At 49.7% G+C, this 17913-nt stretch overlaps 1 protein-coding gene across 1 annotated transcript; it reads left to right on the plus strand.

The window, feature by feature from the left end:
* Window positions 1-862: 862 nt before the first annotated feature.
* Window positions 863-17224, plus strand: Itgb7 (integrin subunit beta 7). The gene is made up of 15 exons (XM_021183594.2): window positions 863-915; window positions 5413-5616; window positions 8147-8348; window positions 8434-8604; window positions 9368-9609; window positions 10179-10337; window positions 10541-10636; window positions 10796-10885; window positions 13626-13772; window positions 14523-14716; window positions 15219-15442; window positions 15736-15955; window positions 16105-16310; window positions 16569-16729; window positions 16933-17224. The coding sequence occupies exons 2-15, from the start codon at window positions 5416-5418 to the stop codon at window positions 17038-17040; spliced, it is 2421 nt and encodes an 806-aa protein (XP_021039253.1). The 5' UTR covers window positions 863-915; window positions 5413-5415; the 3' UTR covers window positions 17041-17224.
* The last annotated feature ends 689 nt before the right edge of the window (window positions 17225-17913 follow it).

Raw genomic sequence — 17913 nt, forward strand, 5'->3', positions numbered from 1 at the left:
TTAGTTAAATTTATTGATACTGGTAGCAGGACAGCAATCTCTGAGCCAAATTAGAGACTGCCACTCAAAGGGGAATAAGGGATGAGGAAAGGATTTTTAAAAATGAAGACCACAAGACTTTGAGTATCTGCATATGCAAGCCAAGAGCTGTTTTGCTCTGCCAAGAGGTAGTAGTCAAAGAGACCTCAAAGTCGTCCTCAAAGGTCTGCACAAGAATGTCAGAGAAACAAACAAAAAAACCAAAACCAACAACAGCGACAAATACCAGTTCTATCAAAACAAGTACAGATGTAGGCTTGTGGGTGAAGGCTGGTGTGTCAGCGTTATTAGGAACTTACCTTCCTGGCAAATCAAAAGACAAGTGGCTATTGGAACCAAGATGGATACCTAGCATGAAAGGCAGCCATCACAACTCAGTGGCCCCTGAGTTTTCCAAAGGAACAGAAACCATCCTCCTTCGTGTTTCTTCCTGTCTGGCTCCTTCCTCTCTGAGATACTGGAGAGAACATCGATTTTGGAAGGAAGCTGAGTTGGATTTAGATTACAGCCCAGCAGCCCCTTGCTACCTGTGTGACATTTTGCAAAGTCGATCTCTCTTTTAGAGTCTCGGCTTCAATCTCTGCGTCTGTGATATGTGTGGGGGCAGGGGTGGGGGCACCGCCACTATCCCGGCGCTGTTCTGGTGACCCTTCCTTGTATACTCCTTTAGCACAGGAGCAGTGCTTAGTAGATGGGACTCCTAGGTCCTTTCTTTACCCAGCCCACTCCTATCTGCTCCACCTTCTGTTAGATCAGCCACCCTCCAAGAGTCCCCCACCCCAGGGTGTGTCACTTCCTCCTCTGCTGCCTCTTGATCTGTACACAAAGGCTGCCACTGCCACCAGCGGAGGAAGGGCTGCTCCTCCTCAAGCACCTGTGAGTACCCTCAGGGCAGCAGCCCACCCACCTCCTCCTCTCACCCAGGCCTACTTGTTCCCCATCTCTCTGTGATCTGGGCTCTCCAGTGCCCTGTCTAGTCTTGAGAAAGGCTCTGAACCCCCTTTCTGCACTCCTATGGTCCCCGTTACATGTTATTTCTTTCTCTGTTATCCCAGCCTCCTGCTGCTCACCCATTGCTCACCCATTTGTTTCTCCAGTGGAGCCAGAGGGAGGGAAGGAGATTGTGATGCTATACATGAATGTGTTCTGACAGCTAAGGCTTATTTACTCTTGCGCTTCTCCCAGCATCTCCTGTCTGTCCCTGGCTGCTATCCTTGCAACTTGATGTTTTTTTGCACAGTCCAGAAGTCTTCCCACTTGGCACCTTAGCCACAGACTCCACATTCCGGGTCTACTGAGGCTTGCACTATACATGTGCATGCTCACACACATGCATGCACACACACATGCACACATGCACACATACACGCGAGTGCTTGGAAGGACACAGGCAGCAGGTGGCAAGATAGATGGATTGCCAAAGAAGGGAGAAGGGGACAGAATTGAGAGGGGCAGGAGAGGTCATGTATGAGTTCAGAGCCCCCTTTAGGAGAAATGAGTGGACTTGATGTCTCTGTCTTGTGGGGGGAGTGGAAGTGAAGCCCCATCTACGAGATGAGTCAGAGCTAAACTTTGTTCTGCAGAGTCTCGAGCCTCCCTGACCACAGCGCAAAGCACGCAGGTCTGAGGTTTCAGTGAGGCTAAGCCTGGGGTCAGCCTCTCCCTGAGAGCAGAAGCTCTGTAATGTACTACACCCATCTGAGGTCACATGGGGTGGTGAGCAGGATGGGGTGTTCAACGGCTCAATACCCCACCCTTCCCCATACTCCCTGTAAAGAGCATCAGTACCTGAGTCTGGACCCAGGCTGAGGGGGTTGTGGTTGCTGGCTAGCAGGCTCTTGTACCCTGCTGGTGGCCATGGGAACACCGTAGCACGATCCCTAGGGAGCTCACGCTGCAGTCTATACTTACCAGTGTTGCCAGCGGGTACTGCCCGTCTTCCAGAGGGTTCCTCGAGAGTCCTCTGCACACGTGCGATGGCTGCATGTGCTTTCCTTGTGTGTGTGTGTGTGTCATGATTAGTCATAGTAGGCAATTAGAAACCATTACGCTCTTGAGATTGGAGAGAGCATCGGTGGTTAAGAGCACCTGTTGCTCTTGCAAAGGATCCAGGTTTGACCTCCCTCAGCACCCACATATTGCTTAACAACCATCCATCGCTGCATTGGCAAGGGACCTGCTTCTGCGCTCTGGGGGCACGCATGACGTTAGACACGTCAAGGAGAAGGAATAAATCCAACCAAACATATTAAAATCTAAAAGAAAGAAAAGAAACTATGAAGTTTTTAGGTGAAGTCGAAAGTGGAAACGAGGGGCTGGTGAGATGGCTCAGTGGGTAAGAGCACCCGACCGCTCTTCCGAAGGTCCAGAGTTCAAATCCCAGCAACCACATGGTGGCTAACAACCATCTGTAATGAGATCTGGTGCCCTCTTCTGGAGTGTCTGAAGACAGCTACAGTGTACTTACATATAATCAATAAATAAATCTTAAAAAAAAAAAAAAGAAAGTGGAAACGAGGGGTTTTAACATGCTAGTCAGATGCTGTGCTAGGGAGTCACATCCAACAGACCCCAGGTAATTGAATGTGACACCCATCATTTTAGGTTAACTACTTCTTGTTAACTCACACAGTGGGAGTTTATAAGGAATTACAGGATCTCTCTATGTAGTCCGGACTGGTCTAGAACTCCTTATGTAGACGAAGCTGGCCTTAAACTCACAGAGATCCACCTACCTCTACCCGCCCTGCGCTATCAAACATGGCTCTGCAGCTCCAGTTCTGGTTTACTAATGCTTAGCTTTATGTTACTACCACATTCTCTCTCTCCTCTCTCTCTCTCTCTCTCTCGCTCTTTTAAAGATTTATTTATTTTATATATGTTAGTACACTGTAGCTGTCTTCAGACACACCAGAAGAAGGCATCATATCCCATTACAGATGGTTGTAAGCCACCATGTGGTTGCTGGGAATTGAACTCAGAACCTCTAGAAGAGCAGTCAGTGCTCTTAACCACTGAGCCAGCTCTCCAGCCCCCATATTGTCTTGATTAATGTAGCATTATTTATTTTTGATTAATAAAAATGTCTTTTGAGACATATAGTCTAGGCTGGCCTTGTTCTTCTGCCTCTATCTCCCAGTACTGGGATAACAGCAGGCATCATCCTGTCTAACATCTTTTATTTTTGACTTACCACCTATTTGATTTTTACTCATTTAAAAAAAAAAAATCTCTAGTCGGGTAGTGATGGCACACTTCTTTAATCCCAGCACTTGGGAGGCAGAGGCAGGCAGATTTCTGATTTCTAGACCAGGCTAGCTTCTGTCTCTCAGGTGCTGGGATTAAAGCTGTGTACCACTATGCCCAGCTGGGCCTGATTAATTTTAAAATTAACCAATTGACTACATTTTGACTTCCTACCGCTGAACTCTCAGCCACAGGAAATTTGGCTGGGTATGGCCACTCGCACCTGTAATCCTAGCACTTGAAAGGGCAAAGATGCCGGGCCGTAGTGGCACACACCTTTAACCCCAGCACTCAGGAGGCAGAGGCAGGCAGATTTCTGAGTTCAAGGCCAGCCAGCCTGGTCTACAGAGTGAGTTCCAGGACAGCCAGGGCTACACAGAGAAACTCTGTCTTGAAAAACAAACAAACAAACAAACACACAAAAAACTGAAAGGGCAAAGACATATGTTCAAGCCCAGCCTGGGCTACACAGTGAGGCTCAGGCCAGCCAGGTCCCTGTCTCCAAAACACCAGCACCAAAGCGGCAACAGAAAAGCAACCGGAGAGTTTACTTAGAGAGTAAAGATGCCTACAGTCGAGCCTGATGCCTGTCCTACAAGTTGTCCTTTACCTCCACACACATGCTATAGCTGTGGCATGTGCATGCTATTCACTATCAATTAACCACACGAGCATAGAACACAAAACAAAAACTCAGCAGCTAAATGCACCAGGCTAGAGATATAGCAGATATAACATATCAGGTTATTGCCAAAAGCCCCAGCTCTTCTCAAGGACTTGGGTTTGGTTTCCATGGCAGCTCACAACCATCTATAACTTCAGTTCCAAGGATCCGATGCTCTCTTCTGCCCTCCAAGGGCACCAGCGACACTCGTGGTGCACAGACATAATAATAAAATGAAATATAGATCCTGACATCAATGAGGATTTCTTAGTAGGTGCCTTTCCTCTGGCTACACATTCCCTGTGTGAAACCACCTTTCCCTAAGCACACACTTCCCCATCTCTACTCCTTGCCTCTCTTCTGCTTGGGTAGACTTCAAGGCTGTCAGATATTTTATTCAATTCCTTCACTTAACAGATGTGGAGACTGAGACAGTGGGTGGGGGGAGAGGGGAGGCAGGGGAGAACCTGGCACTTGTGTGCTACAGAACCATTGAGGGATCTAGGTGGGATAGAATCTGGTGCTACCTTCACTTCGGCTTGGAAAATTGGTGAAGAGATTGGGGTTCAGTCTTACTGTTCCAGACTGTCTCACCCTCTTTCTTTCCTGCCTTCTTTTTTGTTTTGTTTTGTTTTTGAGAGAGATCTCACTGTATAACCCCTGTCTTGCCTGGAACTCACTGGTGAAGACCAGGCTGGCCTCAAAATCACAGAGATCCATCTGCCTCTACCTCTGCCTCCCATGTGGTATCACTACACCTGGATTTAAAAATAGAATTATTATGTCTATGCACATGTACCTGTGTGGGTATGTATGTGCACATGGATTCAGGTGCCTGTGGAGAGGGAGTTAAGGCAATGGTGAGATGCCAGAAGCAGGCTGGGAATAGAGTTCATTCCGGTGCTCCAGAGAACACTGCGTGCTTTTTTCCTCCCCCTAAGATTTTATTGATTTTTATTTTATGAGTATGAGTGCTTTTTACCATATGTGTGTCTATGCACCACACGTAAGACTGGTGCTCTTGGAGGCCCAAGAGTGTGTTGGAGCCTCTGGAACTAGAGTTACAGGAAGCTGTGAGCTGGCTGGTGTGCCACGTGGGTGCTGGGAATGGAACCCAGGACGACGGGAGGGCATCTTCTGGAAGAGCAGCCAGTGGTTTAGATGGCTAAACCATCTCTTCAGCTCCACAGTGCTCTTAACCATTGAGTAGACTCTGCAGCCCACAGACCCTTTCTCAGGCTACTCTGTCCACCCTGGGTACCTGAAGTGGTCCCTCCCTTGTTCTGGCACCTGTCGCTTCCCACCATTTTGGAAAAGCTGCTGAATCCACAGGGGGCTGTGTGAAACTCTGAGGAGAGAGTTGGAGTTGGGGTAAGGTTCAGCTTGGCAACCACAAGCTAAGTGTAGAGGGCTCTCGAGTCCTCCCTGAGGATTCGTGTGTCTGCCTTTATATCTCATCACAGGCCATGGTGGATTCATCAACTGTTCTCATTTTTCTGCTGGTTCTGGGCGGAGGTCAGAGTGAGTTAGATACCAAGATTACATCCTCCAGGGAGGCGGCAGAATGGGAGGATCCTGACCTGTCTCTGCAGGGATCCTGCCAGCCAGTTCCTTCCTGCCAGAAGTGTATTCTCTCACACCCCAGCTGTGCATGGTGCAAACAACTGGTAAACATGGGTGTGTGTGGTCCTGAACATGTGTGATGTGTGTTGTGTAGGTAGATTTGTGATTTTTTTTTTTGGGGGGGGGATACTGTCCCTTCTCATGTGTGACTGAATTTGGACAGACAGGATTCCAATGTGTGACTCATATGCGTGTAAGTTTCTGAGCATACGTGAACAGAACCCGTGACCCATGAGCTCAGAGGAAGATGTCCTTGTGGGAGTTCGTGCTTCTGCATGTGAGAAAGTGGACTGGCCAGTTACATATTCTGTGACAACATGCAACAGAAACATACTTCTTATGAATTGAAAGGTTTGGAATTCAAGAGCAAAGTGCTAGCTCATTTGGTTCTCTCTGGAGCATTTTTTTCCTCGCTTAGAGATGGGCTCCTTCCTGCTATATTACTACATGGGGATTAGGGTTTGGGGAGGAGACCCCTCTGCTGTTGACTCTCTCTCTTTTTAAAAGATTTATGGATTTTATTTATATGAGTACACTTTAGCTGTCCTCAGACACACCAGAAGAGGGCATCAGATCCCATTACAGATGGCTGTGAGTCACCATGTAGTTGCTGGGAATTGAACGCAGGACCTCTGGAAGAGCAGTCAGTGCTCTTAACCACTGAGCCATCTCTCCAGCCCTATTGATTTTTTAAAAAAGATAATTATTTCATGTGCATGTGTCCCCCATGTCTACAGGTACCTGTGGAGGTCAGAAGAGGGTGTTGGACCCCTTAGAACTGGAGTTACTGGTTGTAAACCACCACGTAGGTGCTGGGAACTGAACTTGGGTCCTCTTAAAGAGCAGTAAGTGCTGTTAACTACTGAGCCATCTCCAGCCCCAGCTGTCACATCTTAAGGGGCGCATCTCATCTCAAGGGTCTCACCCACAGGACTCCATCTAAACCCCACTACCACCCAAAGGCCTCACTTCACATACCATCACAGTGAGAGCTAAAAATTAAGCACAGGTTGGGAAATTGTGGCACATGCCTTTAATCCAAGCACTTGGGTGGCAGAGGCAGGCAGGTCTCTGTGAGTTCAAAACCAGCCTGTTCTATAATGTGAGTTTCAGGACAGACAGAGCTATATATTGAGGCTCTGTCTCAGGCAATAGATGGATGGATAGATAGATAGATAGATAGATAGATAGATAGATAGATAGATAGATAGGATAGATGGATAGACACACTGATAACCATAGATAATTTGGAGGGAGAATCCAGTCCATAACAGAACGTACATAATGAGGCTTCTGAGTCTGTCTGAGGCATGTATGTGCAGATTATGATTTCCCAGCATTCAACTTGGAGAGGGAAATAAATGAAGGCTTCTAAAAACCTGTAGGTTTATGTGGGAAGGTCTGGGGTACCTGAGGGGTAAGGATGCTGGGGAGTGTGTATTCCTTGCTGGTCAAAAAAGCTGTTCTTGGGCTGGAGAGTGTGTATTCCTTGCTGGTCAAAAAAGCTGTTCTTGGGCTGGAGATATGGCTCAGCGGTTAAGAGCACCGACTGTTCTTCCAGAGGTCCTGAGTTCAATTCTCAGCAACCACATGGTGGCTCACAACCATCTGTAATGGGATCTGACACCCTCTTCTGATGTGTGTCTGAAGACATGGTGTGTGTCTGAAGACAGCTACAGTGTACTTATATACATAAAAATAAATAAGTAATATATATTTTTAAAGCTGCTCTTTATGGATGCCTTAAAGAGGAAGTGCTCTGGAAGGGCCTCAGAGGCAGTCTCTCACAGAAAGATGGAGATTTAGATAAGTGCAGGCTTGGTAAGATAGACACGCTGACAGGCAGCCATGTTTACAGCTGCCTAGGCGGCCCAAGAAACTACTGATAGTGAAACTTAAAGACAGACTCTGTAGTCAGGGAGGCAGAGGTCCTAAGAGATAAGACCCTGGGAACAGCCGCTGGTCTGTGTCTACCTCTTCTGTTCCCTAGGGGTTGGCACCAATGCCCACCGAGAAGCCACCTAACCATTTCCTTCCTCTGTGGCTTGTCAGTCAGTGCAGGGTATCAGACGTCCTGTGTGTGTGTGTGTGTGTGTGTGTGTGTGTGTGCGCGCGCGCGTGCGTGCACGTGTGTCTTTCTGTTGTCTTTATCGTCCTCCTTCCCAGAAACTGGTGTGACTGACCCCCTTCCTATTTTAATCTGGCCATGCAGGGGAAGTTGGACTACGGGGTGATTTTTCTGTAACCTTGAACTCCCTGAGATCTCAACGGAAGTTTGTAGCTCTAATGAGAAAGCATAGGTGGGAGACTTCGGGAAAGGGGACGTTGAGTTCCGGAAAGCGGGGAGGACTGCTACTGGAAGTGGGCGCTGATGAAGAAGAAAGTACTATAGGTTTTCCACAGTAGCTGTGGAGTGAGTGAACTGTAAGAATAAATCAGGGCTCATGGAGGCTGGCTGAGAACAGACCGGGATGTACAGGCGATTGCAGGCGGCGGGGTTTGCAGGGTGGTGTTGGTAGTCGGGTTAAGGGGCCGTGGGGGCTGGGGTTCAGTGCGCCTCCTCTTGGGGTACAGAACTTCACTGCCTCGGGGGAGGCAGAGGCGAGGCGCTGCGCGCGGCGAGAGGAGCTACTGGCCCGCGGGTGCCCCGCGCAGGAGCTAGAGGAGCCGAGAGGCCGCCAGGAGGTGCTGCAGGACAAGCCGCTCAGCCAGGGAGATCGCGGCGAGGGCGCCACCCAGCTGGCCCCGCAGCGGATCCGTGTCACGCTGCGACCAGGTGAGTCCAGGGCAGCGCACGGTGCAAGTCTGGGCTGGCCTCGAATGCACTGGGCTTCAGAGTCTAGCCTCCCTTTCTCTATCAGGGGAGCCCCAGAAATTCCGGGTCCGCTTCCTCCGAGCTGCGGGGTACCCTGTGGACCTGTATTACCTTATGGACCTGAGCTACTCAATGAAGGACGACTTGGAACGCGTGCGCCAGCTCGGGCATGCCCTGCTGGTCAGGCTGCAGGAGGTCACACATTCTGTGCGCATAGGTAAGCATGCGCTACCAAGACCCTGCCAGCCCTTGTCACTGCCTTTAGCTTCCACTATACTCTCCCAGTATTTAACAGGGAGATCAGGCCATTGGATCTTGAAATCTCTCCCAAAAGACACTCATCTAGGTCTAAGCTCTCGAGGGGCTTTTGGATTGACCCTTGAAGGATCCCTTGCTCTACAAGAGGGCCAGCCGAGGCTCAGAATTTAAAACACTATTCGGACAGACAGCTGCCCACCTGGACACTGCCTTTATGCTACCATCTCAACCCAGTGTTTCTGGATAATCTAGATGCAGTGTTCCTGTTCCACATTCTGCAATGATCCCCCACCTCCCACCCTCCCATGGCTCAAATGCACCCCGTGCCAGGTAGTGGTGGTGCACACTTTTAATCCCAGGAGGCAGAGGCAGGCAGAGCTCTGAGTTTGAGGCCAGCCTGGTTTACAGAGCCAGTCCCAGGACATCCAGGGCTACACAGAGAGAACCTGAGTCAAAATAAACAAGCCCCCTTTAAAGCACCCGCTTGGTGCCGCCTGCTGTTTCTACACCCTTGGCCCCTGCCGCCTCAGCCTCCAGGAAGCCTGGATGCTGCTGTTGGGTCCTCCTCTTCATCTCCTCCATCCCCACCTTCTTGAGTCACATTTTTGCCCTTGCCAGGTCCCTGTTATCTAGGTGTATCACCTGAGAATTTAGCAGGGACTCTTACATCTTGTCGACACCTTGTGATCTTTGGCACAGCTCCCATCGCTTTCTGCTTTCAGGTTTTGGCTCCTTCGTGGACAAAACGGTGCTGCCCTTTGTAAGCACCGTGCCCTCCAAGCTTCACCACCCATGCCCCAGCCGATTGGAGCGTTGTCAGCCACCCTTCAGCTTTCACCACGTGCTGTCCCTCACCGGGGACGCTCAAGCCTTCGAGAGAGAGGTGGGACGCCAGAATGTCTCTGGCAACCTGGACTCACCCGAAGGCGGCTTTGATGCCATTTTGCAGGCTGCCCTCTGCCAGGTGAGATAGGGTTAGGATCTGAGCCCAGGAGCTGTCTGGGGCCAGGGCTACCTGTTGTTATGGATACGTGGCATATCCATATCATCTCACCGAGGTGTGCATGCTTACCTTAAAGGTTATCTGATACGAAGGAGTAAATGATCATGAAGAAGAGGCACTTTTCCTAGTTCATAAGAGGGCCTCCACTAACAACAGGCTTGTTTGGAGGAGGGTGTTCAGAGACCTTGGAGCAGAGAATTAGAAATGGGAAGGGAGGGCTGGAGAGACGGCTCAGCGGTTAAGAGCACTGACTGCTCCTGAGTTCAAGTCCCAGCAACCACATGGTGGCTCACAACCATCTGTAATGGGATCTGAAGCCCTCTTCTGGTGTGTCTGAAGACAACTACTTATATATAATAAATATAGACAACTATACTTATATATAATAAATAAATCTTTTTTTTTTTAAAGGAAGAAATGAGAAGGGTGGGGGCAGACAAAACTGACTCAGAATAATCCTGCCAATTTCTTTCACTGGGTTATCTCAAATGCTATGGCAGGGTATACAGGTTGCCCCTTTTCCCCCTCAGGAGCAGATTGGCTGGAGAAATGTCTCCCGTCTTCTGGTGTTCACTTCAGACGATACCTTCCACACAGCTGGGGACGGGAAACTGGGTGGCATTTTCATGCCCAGCGATGGGCGGTGCCATCTGGACAGCAATGGTGTCTACACGAACAGCGCCGAGTTTGTGAGTCCTCCCTCCCCCATCTGACCCTCATTCAGGACTCTTTGGTTTATACTTTTCATCGGATAGCATCCTGGGACACTGCCATCATTCGGGGCTCCTCCTGCTGGTGGGATTTTGGGTCCTGGCTTGCTTTATTCAGTCTGAGGGTATTTGGCACACTGAAGGGAGACCAGCAATAGTCACCTGTTCCCTCCCTGCCTCAGGACTATCCCTCTGTGGGTCAAGTAGCCCAGGCCCTCACTGCAGCGAATATCCAACCTATCTTTGCTGTCACCGGTGCAACACTGCCTGTGTATCAGGTGAGAGTTCTCTGAGGAAACACTTCCTGATCCATCCCGTTACTTCTGAGCCCCTGGCTCCAACCTTGTCTGTTCTTCCTACACAACTCTTTCGGACCCCCCAGGAACCCATCCCCCTAAAGCTTTATTCATTATCTCTCACCCCTCTTTGTAACACAGGAGCTGAGACAGCTGATTCCCAAGTCTGCTGTCGGGGAGCTAAGTGAGGACTCCAGCAATGTGGTGCAGCTCATAATGGATGCTTACGATGTGAGCAGAGAGCGTGGGGGGAGGGGGGGCAGGGGCGAGGGAGCAGGGTCCTCGGGTGGCGGGGCATAACTGTAACTAAGAGGGCATGAGAACTTTGGGTTCTACCACTTCACAGCTCCTATCTACAGTTTGCACATGGCTGCCCTTAGCTGTTCGTATATTCACATTCATAAATATAATTATATGTCATTCTTTTGGCCATATTGATTGAACCTAGGGCTTTATTATGCTAGGCAAGCACTCTGCCACCGAGCTATATCCTTACTCTATCTCTTTTTATTGATCTAAAAAATATTTAAGGGACGCTGGTGAGATGGCTCAGCGGTTAAGAGCACCAACTGCTCTTCCAAAGGTCCTGAGTTCAAATCCCAGCAACCATATGGTGGCTCACAACCATCCGTAACAAAAATCTGATCCCCTCTTCTGGAGTGTCTGAAGACAGCTACAGTGCTGTCTTATAATATGTATATGTATTTATTTATAAATTAATTAATTAATTAATTAATTAAAAAAAAGCACTGACTGTTCTTTCAGAGGACCTGGGTTCAATTCCCAGCTCCCACGTGGCAGCTCACACCTGTCTGTAACTACAACTCCCCATTCTCGCCTCTACAGTTCACCAATATATACCTACTATTTTCCCTCTCAACTTCACGTGGTCTTTTTCTTTTAAAAGATTTATTTATTGTAAATACAGTGTAGCTGCCTTCAGAAACTCCAGAAGAGGGAGTCACATCTCATTACAGATGGCTGTGAGCCACCATGTGGTTGCTGGGATTTGAACTCAGGATCTTCAGAATAGCAGTCAGTGCTCTTAACCTCTGAGCCAACTCTCCAGTCCCGTTCTTTTCCTTTCTTTCTTTCTTTCTTTCTTTCTTTCTTTCTTTCTTTCTTTCTTTCTTTCTTTCTTTCTTTCTTTTTTTGAGAATCCTTGACTCCATCTAGAGCTGCATGTATGTACATGTATGCACACATATGGACATGTACGTACATTTTCGGTTTTGTCTTTTGTTTGTTTTGAGACAGGGCTTTTCTGTGTAGCTCTGGCTATCCGGGAACTCATTGTGTAGACCAGGCTGGCCTCGAACTCAGCGATCTGCCTGCCTCTGCCTCCCGAGTCGTGGGCTTAAAGGTGTGTGCTTCCACTACTCATCTGAAAAACATTTTTTAAAGAAAAAAATCTATCATTTTGTGTGTGTGTGTGTGAGATTGTGTGTGCACAGGAGGTAGGCATACATGAGTACCACAGTGCACGTATCAGTCCAGAGCCAAGTTTTTGGAGTCAATTCTCCCTTCTCACCTTCACGTTAAGCGCTCCAAGGATCAGACCAATCCGGGCTCCGGGTTGACCTGGCAAGTGCGTTTACTTGCTGAGAGGCCTCACTAGTGCCGTTTCTTTTTCTTTTTTTCTTTTTTTCTTCTTTTTTTGGTTTTTCAAGACAGGGTTTCTCTGTGTAGCCCTGGCCGTCCTGGAACTCACTCTGTAGACCAGGCTGGCCTCGAACTCAGAAATCCGCCTGCCTCTGCCTCCCATGCACCACCACCACCCGGCCTTTTTTTTTTTTTTTTTCTTTTCTGCCCGGCCTTTAAATTTAATTTTGTTCTTTGTTTTTAGAGATAAGAGTCTTGCTCTGGCAGGGCACACTGTACAGGTACACTGTAGCTGTCTTCAGAGACACCGGAAGTGGGCACTGGATCCCATTGCAGATGGTTGTGAGTCACCATGCAGTTGCTGGGAATTGAACTCAGGACTTCTGGAAGAGCAGTCAGTGCTCTTAACCACTGAGCCATCTCTCTAGCTCTACACTGCATTTGTAATAACTCAGGAACAGAATTTTATGGAGCTTGAATGTCTCTTGAGTTTAAGGCTCATTTCTGCTCTAGACTGTAGATCTCATTTTACTTTTTAAAAAAATGTGCCGGGCGTGGTGGCGCACACCTTTAATCCCAGCACTCGGGAGGCAGAGGCAGGCGGATTTCTGAGTTCGAGGCCAGCCTGGTCTACAAAATGAGTGCCAGGACAGCCAGGGCTACACAGAGAAACCCTGTCTCGAAAAAACCAAAAAAAAAAAAAAAAAAAAAAAAAAAAAAAGTAAATACAGGGTCTCTCTGTATAGTCCTGGTTGTTCTGGAATTCGATGTGTAAACCAGGGTGGCCTTGAACTCATGGCATGTAGCACCTTGCCTGTCTGTAGCACAGTTGATAGCAAGGACTGTGTTATTATCTGGATGTGGTGTCACCAGCCTGTGATTCCACACCTGGGAGGCAGAGGCAGAAGGATCAGGAAATTTCAAGGCCAATTTGGGCTACAGGAGACTCTTTTCTCAATAAACAAGAATGTGTTCTTGGCCTTGGTGAAATGAGTGGAGATATAGAACTTAGTGGCCGCCTGCCTAGCATACCTGATTAGTTAGAATCACTGCCCCTACCTAACAACAATCTCTTAACCATGGAGAAAAGTCTTGAGACAGTGTTGGCCTCTCTAGAGTAATCATACACACATGGCTGTGTGTCCTGGTTTGGGTTTGACAAACACACCCTCAGCATGGACTGCCAAACTGTCGCACATGTACCTCTAGCTCCTGGGTATCCCAGGGTGGTTCTTCTTTCAGAAATGAATTCTAAGTGGGCAGGGTGAAAAGAGAGAGAGCCGGACCAGGTGTAACTGAGGGTAGAAAGCGGGGTGCGTTGGGGGGCTTGCCTTCACAGGATGATTACATCCTCCCTGCCTTTCCACAGAGCCTGTCATCCACTGTGACTCTTGAGCACTCTTCCCTCCCACCAGGAGTCAGCATCTCCTTTGAATCTCACTGCAAGGGTCCTGAGAAGAGGGAGCATGAGGCTGGGGACCGGGGACAGTGCAATGATGTCCGAGTCAACCAGACGGTAAGCCAGCCAGCCAGCCAGCCAGCTGAGATAGATACACTTTCCCTCTTACCGCAGGAAAAGTGGGTGTGGAAGTGGGAAAGAAGCAGGAGAAACCATGGGGGCAGCCATGAGGAAGGGGCGAGTTTTCTTCTTCTTCTTCTTCTTCTTCTTCTTCTTCTTCTTCTTCTTCTTCTTCTTCTTCTTCTTCTTCTTCTTCTTCTTCTTCTTCTTCTCCTTTTCCTCCTCCTCCTCCTCCTTCTTCTTTTTTTTTTCTTTTCTTTTTTTTTTTTTTTTCAAAGATTTATTTATTATCATACATAAGTACACTGTAGCTGTCCCCAGACGCACCAGAAGAGGGCGTCAGATCTCATTACGGGTGGTTGTGAGCCACCGTGTGGTTGCTGGGATTTGAACTTTGGACCTTCGGAAGAGCAGTCGGGTGCTCTTACCCACTGAGCCATCTCACCAGCCCCCTTCTTTTTTTTTTTCAAGACAGGGTTTCTCTGTGTAGCCCTGGCTGTCCGGCTGTCCTGTAACTCACTCTGTAGACCAGGCTGGCCTCAAACTCAGAAATCCACCTGCCTCTGCCTCCCAAGTGCTGGGATTAAAGGCGTGCACCACCACCACGGGCAAAGGGGCGCATTTTCACTTATTCTTAGTTTACTAAGGGCTGGTGTTTGAGTGGTCAGTGGATTGTGTGTGTGTGTGTGTGTGTGTGTGTGTGAGAGAGAGAGAGAGAACAGCTTTGTCTGGCCCTCTTGCCTTCAGGTGGATTTCTGGGTCACTCTTCAAGCCACTCACTGCCTCCCAGAAGCCCACGTTCTACGGCTCTGGGCTCTTGGCTTCTCAGAGGAGTTAACTGTGGAGCTGCACACAGTGTGTGACTGTAACTGTGGTGATGCCCAGCCTCACGCTCCCTACTGCAGTGATGGACAGGGGGACCTTCAGTGCGGGATATGCAGGTGAGGGTTTTATGAACTCTCTGCTTTCTGCCCTCCTGGAGTCACCTAGGTGTCTCAGGAATCTACTTGAATGTCATACCCCAAAGCTTCCCATATATGCTAAGGCCTTCGCCTTGACCTGAATCCCCCTCCCCACCCTGATCCTTGGTATGCTTCTGAGTTTGTTTCAGCTGTTCTGTCTCCTTCTCCCTTGAGAACATGACCTCAGTGCAACGGTTCTCAACCTTCCTAACACTGCAACCCTTTAATACAGTTCATGCTTTGGTGACCCCAAACCATAACATTATTTTCATTGCTACTTTATAACAGTAATTTTGCTACTGTTATGAATTGTAAAGTAAATATCCCTGTTTTCCCATGGTCTTAGGGGACCCCTGTGAAAGGGCCACTTGACTCCCAAAGGGTTACGACCCACAGGTCGAAAATTGCTGGCCTAGGATGTCTCGAGAGACAGGTCAGAGGTAATCGAACTCTGACCCATCTCTCTGCTTTCCCTTCTCAGCTGTGCCCCTGGCCGTCTTGGTCAGCTGTGTGAATGCTCTGAGGCTGACCTGTCCTCCCCAGATTTGGAATCTGGTTGCCGGGCCCCAAACGGGACAGGGCCCCTATGCAGCGGGAAGGGTCGATGCCAATGTGGACGCTGCAGCTGCAGCGGGCAGAGCTCTGGGCGTCTGTGCGAGTGTGATGATGCCAGCTGTGAGCGACATGAGGGCATCCTCTGTGGAGGTACCTAGAGAACTTTGGGAGGAGGGAGAAGGAAGGAGGAAGGAGAGAGAGGAGGAGGGACGGGGAGAAGGGAGGAGGAAGGTGAGAAAAGAGGGGGGAGCAAGAGGGAGGGGGAGGAGGAGGGAGTAAGGAGGGGGAGGAGGGTTTTCTAGGGCACTTACAACTCTGAGAGCAAATTTCAAAGACTGTAGTACTGAGCCAGAGGATGTGCCTGGCACAGCTGACACAGACTGTGGAGACATGCTGTGCTGTGTGTGAGAATGGTGGTCACCCTCTGCACGGTTCTTCCCTAGGCTTTGGCCACTGCCAGTGTGGAGTGTGTCACTGTCACGCCAACTACACCGGCAGAGCATGCGAGTGCAATGAGAGTGTAGACAGCTGTGTCAGTCCTGAAGGAGGGCTCTGCAGTGGGCACGGATACTGCAAATGCAATCGTTGCCAGTGCCTGGATGGCTACTACGGGGCTCTGTGTGACCAGTGCCTAGGCTGCAAGTCACCATGTGAGCAATACAGGTGAGGCCTCTCGCCCTTCACCTCGGGAGCTGGGGCAGGGAGGCTTGCTGGGAATTCCTACCTGCCTGTTCTCCTTGAGGGTGTGTGGTGAGGGCTGGTGGGTAACAGCTGCCCAGATGTGAATCCACTGACTGGCATTCACCGGACAGGGATTGCGCAGAGTGTGGGGCATTTGGTACGGGTCCCCTGGCAGCCAACTGCAGTGTGGTCTGTGCTGACGTGAATGTGACCTTGACCTTGGCCCCTAACTTGGATGATGGCTGGTGCAAAGAGAGGACAATAGACAACCAGCTGTTCTTCTTCCTGGTGGAGCATGCAGCCAGAGGGGTCATACTGAGAGTGAGACCCCAAGAGAGTAAGTGGGCAGAGACACCATGTATATGATAAGTGGAGCTTACCGGGCAGGACCTCAGAACTGGGGATGTGAGATAAGGGTAATGGGTTTGAAACAGTCACCAACCTAGGGCAAAGGCAGAGGAGATGAGATGAAGGCCCTAGGAGGGAGGACAGACTTGGGCTCTGCTGGGTCCCATTCTCAATGACAGGGCTGGCTGGGGAGGCTGGACATCCTTTGGGTAGCTGTGGGTCAGCCCTTACACCTTGGCCCCACCAGAGGGAGTGGATCACACCCGTGCCATCATACTGGGCTGCACAGGGGGCATCGTGGCAGTGGGACTAGGGCTGGTTCTGGCTTACCGGCTCTCTGTGGAAATCTACGACCGCCGGGAGTACAGGCGCTTTGAGAAGGAGCAGCAGCAACTCAACTGGAAGCAGGTGAGGCCAGCGACTGCTGCCACAGGCTGGGCTTTCCTGGTGGGGTCTCTTAACTTTCTGTATCCCTAACGCATAACCAGCTCTAAAACTTCCCCGTGCAAGTCCCTCCCTCGGCACAACCGGGCCTTGGAGATCTGGCCTCGTGGGGCGGTAGTGGGGAGAGTCTGAGAGTTTTCCTTACTGTGTGCAATGTTTTCCCACAGGACAACAATCCTCTCTACAAAAGTGCGGTCACAACCACTGTCAACCCCCGCTTCCAAGGGACAAACGGTCGGTCGCCGTCCCTCTCTCTGACCGGGGAAGCAGACTGACTTAGGATTCTTGTCTTGGAGGACAGTGGAGACAGAAGGGCAGGGCAGCATCTGTCAGGCAAAGCTGCTGCCACTGCTGAGATTTTTCAGAGTGACCCTCAGAGGGCAGCAGCCATTCCCACCACACGAAGGGCTGGTCCTTCCATAATAAAGCTTTGCCCCAGACTTTGAGCCTCTACTTTACTTCACTCCGGGACAAAACCAGAAACAAACAACAAACCAGACTATGTAGGCCTCTCACCTGAGCCAGCTGCGGAGCCTTGGAAGCTAGAGGCACCACCTTCGAAGGGACCCTGTCTAACAGGAGTCAGCCCGTCAGCCCTGATTCTGTCCGACTGTTGAGAGCCTTTTTTTTTTCCAAGACAGAGTTTCTCTGTATAGCCCTGGCTGTCCTGGAACTCACTTTGTAGACCAGGCTGGCCTTGAACTCTGAAATCCATCTGCCTCTGCCTCCCGAGTGCTGGGATTAAAGGCATGCGCCACCACGCCCGGCCTTTTTTTTTTTTTTTTTTTTAGCATCAATGACATGTTTTTGCCTCTACCTGATGCTTCCCTCTGGAGAAAAGATGTCTTAACGGGGCTGCCGGCTCTGCAGCAAGCCGTGGGGTCTTTTTTTTTTTTTTTTGGTTTTTCGAGACAGGGTTTCTCTGTATAGCCCTGGCTGTCCTGGAACTCACTTTGTAGACCAGGCTGGCCTCAAACTCAGAAATCCGCCTGCCTCTGCCTCCCGAGTGCTGGGATTAAAGGCATGCGCCACCATGCCCGGCTTAGCCGTGGGGTCTTGAGGGAGGAAAACCACCCCACTGAGACCACTCTGGCCTTTGGAGAAAAAGCGTCCCCAACAAATCAAGTCTTCTCAAAGAGGACATGGAA

This window comes from Mus caroli, unplaced genomic scaffold (genome assembly GCF_978045245.1).
Source record: "Mus caroli unplaced genomic scaffold, Mus_caroli_1 scaffold_16, whole genome shotgun sequence".
Lineage (NCBI taxonomy): Eukaryota > Metazoa > Chordata > Mammalia > Rodentia > Muridae > Mus > Mus caroli.